This window comes from Haplochromis burtoni, unplaced genomic scaffold (assembly GCF_018398535.1).
Source record: "Haplochromis burtoni strain Fernald_Lab_line unplaced genomic scaffold, NCSU_Asbu1 Contig_624, whole genome shotgun sequence".
Taxonomy (NCBI): domain Eukaryota; kingdom Metazoa; phylum Chordata; class Actinopteri; order Cichliformes; family Cichlidae; genus Haplochromis; species Haplochromis burtoni.
Genome location: NW_024582985.1, coordinates 251,431 through 259,099, shown reverse-complemented (window position 1 = coordinate 259,099; position 7,669 = coordinate 251,431). Strand labels below are relative to the sequence as shown.

General features: G+C 45.8%; 1 protein-coding gene across 1 annotated transcript in view; it reads right to left on the bottom strand.

The window, feature by feature from the left end:
• The window catches only part of paxip1 (PAX interacting (with transcription-activation domain) protein 1), a gene marked incomplete in the record, with an annotated part of 41,414 nt that overhangs the window by 7,054 nt on the left and 26,691 nt on the right, over nucleotides 1–7,669 (bottom strand). Inside the window, 2 exon segments of the mRNA XM_005952029.3 lie at nucleotides 240–335; nucleotides 440–534. Coding sequence (XP_005952091.2) covers nucleotides 240–335; nucleotides 440–534 — 191 coding nt within the window.

Sequence of the window (7,669 nt, the reverse complement as noted above, 5' to 3'; positions counted from 1 at the left end):
TAACATTGTTATCTTTTCACAAAAAAACAGCTGAACATGAGAGGTTTTTGGACAAAGTTTGTGTTCTCCATTCTTTAAGCACCGGCACCATTTCAAAAGTACCAGTTTGGTACTGGTATCGGATAAAACCTAAACGATACCCATCCCTAATAATGAATGAGTACAAAAACATTTATGATAGTCATACTGGGATTCCACACTCCATAAACTGTGTCTGTTCTCAGGGGAGACATCCTTACCTGTACGTACATGCTGCTGACCTGACTTTCACACAGCAGATGTGTGCAGCGGCTGGTTAGGGTTGGATCAACTGAGCCTCCACACGCCTGAATGACCTGACGAAGGAGATCGGTAAACAAACACTGATCTGTCTGATGCTCAGCATTGTTTACTGTCTTTCACCCTACTTGGGTACTCATACTCTCTCTCAGTGACTTACCCTCTTCCATGTAGCAAGGAGCTGTTTGTCAGCCATCTGTTCTGGATAGTCGGCGATACCAAACACACAGCCCAGGAGGAAGCCATCCTGTGGGACTGCGGAAAGAAAGAAATTACTGTCACTGAATCACAGACTGAAGAGAGTGCAGGACTGACAGCAGTTTCAATCCTGCAGTTACCAGAGACCCAGCCTTCTATAGATATTCATCATCTCAATCAGCAGGTGTGCTTATTTTCTTAATTAGACTTGGACAGGTTCAGTTTGTGGTCACACAGACTTTGTGTGACTGTGTTTTAGTGCATTCTGTGATCTAAACAGGTGGTGAAAACAGCTGCTGTCCTCTCAGCCATCAGAGCTGACTCTTTCTCCCGTCTTCGACCTGTGCTGCTGCTGACTGTGAGCACAGCAGCACATCAGTTTCTGTGTGGCCATTACACCACCTATTAGTGTTTAACCCAATGACTATACATGACCTTTCACCTCTGTTGGATAAAATGAAAATCACGACTTGTCCGAATGACATACTACCTGCTGGGCTGTTTAAAAAAAGCTCTCTCTGCTATTGGCTCCTCACTGTAGAGATATGCCTCTGTTTTAACAGGTGTGGTCCCTCGGCCCTTTAAGCATGCTGTTGTTTTTCCCGATATTAAAAAAAGAGCAGTTTGGACCCAACAGAGTTTAAGAATTATAGGTCCATCTCCAAGCTCCCGTTATTGTCTACAATTCTGAAAAAAGGAGTTTCACATGAACTTGGGGCTTTTTTAGAAAAACATGAGATGTATGACAAATTTCAGTCTGGATGCCACTCAAAGGAAACCACATTACTTAAAGCGACATAGTCACAGTTATGGTTTTGCTGGACTTTGAAACAGTCGACCATACCAGCCTGATGAACAGGCTCCGGGATGTAGTCGATGTGTCCGGTCTGGCTTTGCAGTGGTTTCAGTCATAACTTTCCAACAGATCTTGTAGCATTTTTGCAAATCAGTTTATGTCACACTGTAAGAACCTGACTAGTGGGGTACCAAAGGGTTCAGTTCTTGGACCTATTCTTTTTCTCCTGTACACCTCTAGGACTTATAATTAGTCAGTTCCCTGATTTGTTTATCACTTCTATGCTGATGATATTCAGCTTCAAAAGTTGTTCTTTTTAAATGCTTTGTTTAGCTTCCACTGAACAGTGGCTTGCAGGTAGGGCCGCCACAAACGATTATTTTGATAGTCACTAGTCACCGATTATTTTTGCAATTAGTCGACTAATCAGATCATCATCCACTGGACGTAAAACTACAGCTTATTGCACCAGCAGCATCTGCTCTTATATAACTGGGAGAGATAGTTTGTAAGAAATAGTAATATTGCGCCATATCTAAGTGTTGTATCAGCGGTTTTTTAATGACAACAATTCAGGACGTAATTTAAGAACATTTCAATGAAAGCTGTTGCTTGCACAATATTGTGAAATGCTAACCATTATGTGTTGCCACATTTCCAGATAATTACTTGTCTGTTCCATTTTCTATAAGGAGGGAGCAATCATCCATAGACTAGATACCAATATGCAGGTGTAGAGATGCTGCCATTTCATAGAATTCACTTGGTTAATTTAAGCATTCTTCATTATTTTGTGGCCTAGTTGCTGAGAAAATTGTATATTTCTCATAGATGTTGGCTGCATTTACTATGGCTATGAAATTAGTCTTACTACGACTGATACCAAGATGGCGCCGCGTATGGATGCCCTGGTGCTTCAGTGCGTTACTTTTGTCTTGTTTTTGTGCATTTCTTCTGTGTCTGGGCACTCCTCTGGATACTCTTACACCAGAGAAGAGCTCCTTAACTGCAGGACTACAACGCCTGTGGATTTATTCCCAATATTTGTCGCATCTGCGGCAGATTTACTGCAGACTCTGATCAGGAGAGTGAGACGTCGAAAGAGAGGTAAGCGAGCCGGCGTACTCGTGCGTTTGAGGAGACGCGGACTGAGAACGGCCCTTCCTGGGATCTTCCTTTCTAATGTACGCTCACTCGGAAATAAGATAGACGAACTGGCCCTGATGAGAAGCATGAACAGAGACTTTGCCTCCTCCTGTGTCTTATGTTTTACGGAGTCGTGGCTCAGTGAGGACATCCCGGACTGCGCGCTCAAGCTGGAGGGCTTTCATCTGCTGCGCGCGGACCGGCAGGCCGCTCTCTCCGGTAAAACCAAAGGTGGAGGTGTCTGCTTCTACATCAATAGTGGCTGGTGCACAGATGTAACAGTGATTGCTCAGCACTGCTCTCCCTCTCTGGAATATCTTTTTATTCACTGCAAACCGTTTTATTCTCCGCGGGAGTTTGCTTCATTCATCCTGGCCGCTGTTTACATCCCGCCAGACGCGGATGCGCAAGCAGCTCAGGGCGCACTCGCGGAGCAGATTCTCCACATGGAGCGGACATACCCGGACTCTCTCATCATTGCTCTTGGGGACTTTAACAAAGCCAATCTGAGCCATGAGCTTCCGAAATACAAGCAGTATATTAAATGCCCGACCAGAGAGGAGAGGACACTGGACCACTGCTACAGCACGATCAGCGGGGCCTATCGGCGGTGCCCCGCGCTTCACTCGGACTTTCTGACCACGTCATGATCCACTAATCCCCGCGTACAGACAGAGGCTGAAGCTCTCCAAACCTGTCGTGAGGACAAAAAACTGTGGAGCAACGAGGCTGTGGAGGAGCTTCGCACGTGTTTGGAGTCTACAGACTGGGACACAATGAAGGCTGCTTCTAACAGCTTGGACGAGTTTACGGACACTGTCACCTCCTATATCCACTTCTGTGAGGACAGCATTGTGCCATCACGCACCAGGGTGAGTTATAACAATGACAAACCCTGGTTTACTCCTAAACTCAAAAAGCTGTGGCTGGAAAAGAGAAAGGCGTTCAGAAGCGGAGACAGGGACTGCTACAGAGAGGCCAAGTACAGGTTCACTAAAGAAGTGGACATTGCTAAACATCAGCACTCTGAGAAGATGCAGCAGCAGATCTCAGAGAATGACTCGGCCTCTGTGTGGAAAGGTTTTAGGAATATCACCAACTACAAGCCTAAAACCCCCCACTCCACTGATGACTTGCTCTTAGCCAACACCCTAAACGACTTCTACTGTCGTTTTGACGAGCCATCAGGCAGCCTTCACACCTCCAACGACCCCAACAATAGAGGCACTTTGGACACTCATTCCCCCACCTCTCCCCCCTCCATAGAGCCATCACCGCCTTCAAACTGTTCACCTGCAACACCCGCCCCCTCACCCCACACAAAAGAGGATTTCACACCACCTCCTCCGACCACAACTCTTCATATTCATGAAGCAGATGTGAGGAAGCAGTTTAGGAGTCTGAATGCTCGAAAAGCTCCCGGCCCAGACGGTGTGTCTCCTGCCACCCTCAGACACTGTGCAAACGAGCTGGCCCCAGTGTTTTCTGGCATCTTCAACTCCTCACTGCAGGCATGTCATGTGCCTGCCTGCTTCAAGTCCTCTACCATAATCCCTGTCCCCAAGAAACCTAGGATCACTGGACTAAATGACTACAGACCCGTGGCTCTGACATCTGTGGTCATGAAGTCATTTGAGCGCCTGGTTCTCTCCCATCTCAAGACCCTCACCGCCCCCCTCCTGGACCCCTTGCAGTTTGCATATAGAGCCAACAGGTCTGTAGACGACGCCATCAACATGGCCCTACACTACATCCTGCAGCATCTGGACTCCCCAGGAACCTACGCCAGGATCCTGTTTGTGGACTTCAGCTCTGCCTTCAACACCATCCTTCCAGACCATCTCCGAGGCAAGCTTTCCCAGATGAATGTGCCTGATCCCATCTGCCGGTGGATCACTGACTTCCTGACGGACAGGAAGCAGCATGTGAGGCTGGGAAAGAATGTCTCGGACTCCCGGACCATCAGCACCGGCTCCCCTCAGGGCTGTGTTCTTTCTCCTCTGCTCTTCTCCCTGTACACCAACTGCTGCACCTCCACCCACCAGTCTGTCAAGCTAATCAAGTTTGCAGATGACACCACCGTTATTGGCTCATCTCGGACGGGGAGAGTCTGCCTACAGGAGGGAGGTTGAACGTCTGGTGTCCTGGTGCAGCCACAACAACCTGGTGCTGAATGCCCAGAAGACAGTGGAGATTATTGTGGACTTCAGGAAGCACACAGCCCCACTCCCCCCCATCATCCTGACTGACACCCCCATCACCTCTGTGGACTCATTCCGCTTCCTGGGTACCACCATCACCCAGGACCTGAAGTGGGAGCCCACCATCACCTCCGTCATCAAGAAAGCCCAGCAGAGGATGTACTTCCTGAGGCAGCTGAAGAAATTCAACCTGCCAACACGGACGATGATGCAGTTCTACACTGCAATCATCGAGTCCATCCTCACCTCCTCCATCACCGTGTGGTACGCTGGAGCCACTATCAGGGACAAACAGAGACTGCAGCGTGTTGTGCGCTCTGCTGAGAAGGTGATTGGCTGCAGACTCCCATCTCTGCAGGACCTGTACACCTCCAGGACACTGCGGCGTGCAGCTCGGATCTCAGCTGACCCTTCTCACCCTGGACACAGTCTGTTTGACCTGCTCCCCTCAGGCAGGAGGCTCCGGTCCATTCGCACCAGAACCTCTCGCCATAAGAACAGTTTCTTCCCCTCTGCTGTTGGACACATGAACAATAACCAATGACTGTCCCCACCACTAACACATGACCCTACGCTGTGTCACTGCATCATTCCATGTTTGGCACTGATCACCACCTGCACTCATGTATATATCTTTCTACGTAGCACTCATAATTCTTATTCTCATGTATATATCTCATGTATATCTCATGCACATATCTTTCTTTCTACATAGCACTTTAATTCTTATTGTTTGCACTGAAGCACCGCAGCAATTTCCTAATGTTGTAAACCTCAACATCTGGCAATAAACCCCCATTCTGATTCTGATTCTGATTCTTCTATAATGTTGGAGAACGAGAAGAGCGAAAGCGGATCGTTAAATGAAACAGATGAACAGAATTGGTTTGTAAAAATGCTGCAACTTCAGTGGTGTGGAACTGGTTTAGCTTTCGTCCGTCAGATACACAACAAAGCACTATTTTTGGTAGGCATGCTAGCGGGCCGTGTTATTACCGTGTTGTTTGGAAAATACGGCCACTTAAAATCAATCCTTTGATTTTTCTGAAAGTCGACAGAGCCCCTTATAATCCCGTGTGCCTTATGTATGAACTCTGGTTGTGTTTACTGACCTCGAAACGATTTTATGTGCACGGCGCTCGAAAATCTGTCAAATGTTTCAGTACGACTTTGCTGAGCTACGAAGCCGCACCGCTTGATGGATTGTCGGAGCATTACGGCTATCGTAGGCGGAGCCTCGCGGAGTGATACGTACTGTGCTTCAACATAATATTACCGTACTGTGTGTGTATAACCTCTTTTTAAGTTTTGTGGATATTATACATGGTTATGCTGAGGATTGTCGGCCAGTTTCCACTGGAAATGCCTTTTGGTTAAACTGTCAGCGAGGAATTTGCTCTGTTACATTTTTATATAACTTTAATGCACATAAAAAACAGCTGCTTGTTTTGCACTAATAAATTGTGGAGTTGTAAAGTATTTTGTCTCGTGTCAATTATATCGTCAGTTATATCGTTATCGCAAATTTTCAAATATATATTGTGATAAATACTTTTGGTCGTATCGCCCTGCTCTACCTGCAGGTCTGACAGCAGCAGGTGTGTCACCCCTCCTGTTTTTACCTGGAGACAGCAGTCACCTCATTGTTCTGACACACAACACAAAACTATCCACAACACTACACACTAACTACACAGGACAACACATTAACTACACGCTCCAAACATGCTAAACGTCACAAATCTCTCACATCTCAAAACTCGCTCTCTCTCTTTTTCTGTCTCTCTCTCTCGCCGTCATTCCTAAAACTTCCCCCTCTTCCTAAACAACCAAATGTCATGTTGCCATATCATTTTTGATTGGTCGATACTGTGCATTTTTCCACCAACATGAAAGGCTGTTTTTTGTTTTTTAATTTTTGCTCTTAAGCAGAGTTGCACTTGCTAGCGCTTTCCTTAGACAGTGAACGTGACAAAACTATTCAGGAAAAAACATCTGTATACATCTGGTCTTAAGTGATGACGTGATGAATCCTGCTTCCGGGCCCAAACTACTCTGCTTTAATAAGGCTTTTGTGTTTTTTACATGTTTTAATGTTTGTATTCTTCTATTTAATCTCAAAAGCCCCTAAAACAGTCAGTGATCACTGTTGACCTCCCTCGGCTTTTATTACCGCTAATCATTTATTTAAGCTCAGTTTTTAAAACCTTAGGATGTAACTACAGCCCAGCCCATGCAGCAGTATATGAATGACTAACCTCGTATTGTGGATGGATTATCTCAGTTGTTCTCCTGGCTGAAGTTTGGTCCTTTTACAGCATCCTGCCATGCGATTACATTTGTTCCTGAACACCAGAACACTCACGTTAACTTTTATCGAGTGGAAAAAAAGTTAGCTTGTTTATTATGCTAACATAGCTGTGTCCTAGCGGTCACGTAGCACATCATTATATCCCAGCTAGCCAAACTTCAGTAACCCTACAAACGTCACTGCTGTTTAGTTTCCTGTCTTCATTATGTGGAATGATAGCAGAGCTGTACGTCTTAATTGTTTCATAAATCCCTCAGTCAGAACATGGTATATTATATTTAGATGAAACTAGCGAGCTAACTTCCTGCTAACTTCTAACTCCGTTAAATGTAATAAATTCCGATTTTCATGGATGCCTGGATGTTAAACTCAATTGTTACACCTGGTAGAGCAGAACGCTGATCATTTTATTACAGATGAAAGGATTTAGACAGTTTTTAACTGTCAGTGATGCCGCAGTGATCGTTGGACTTACGGACCCGCAGCAGAGTTTGGGCCCAGGCACGGCTAATGACGTCAGATTTAAAGACCGGATTGTTTATCATGACTCTGGTTTTACGTGGCCTATCAACACAATTTAAAAACTGGTACATATCACCTTGTTGCTTTGTGATCTTGAAGCGGTCATGTGATTGGCTTACCACGACTACTTTATTCTTCCTCAGTCAAACAGCAGCACACCTGCCATTGTTTTGCCCCCTGAGCTCCAGGTGTTGTGCCAAAAAGTTATTGTTTCCC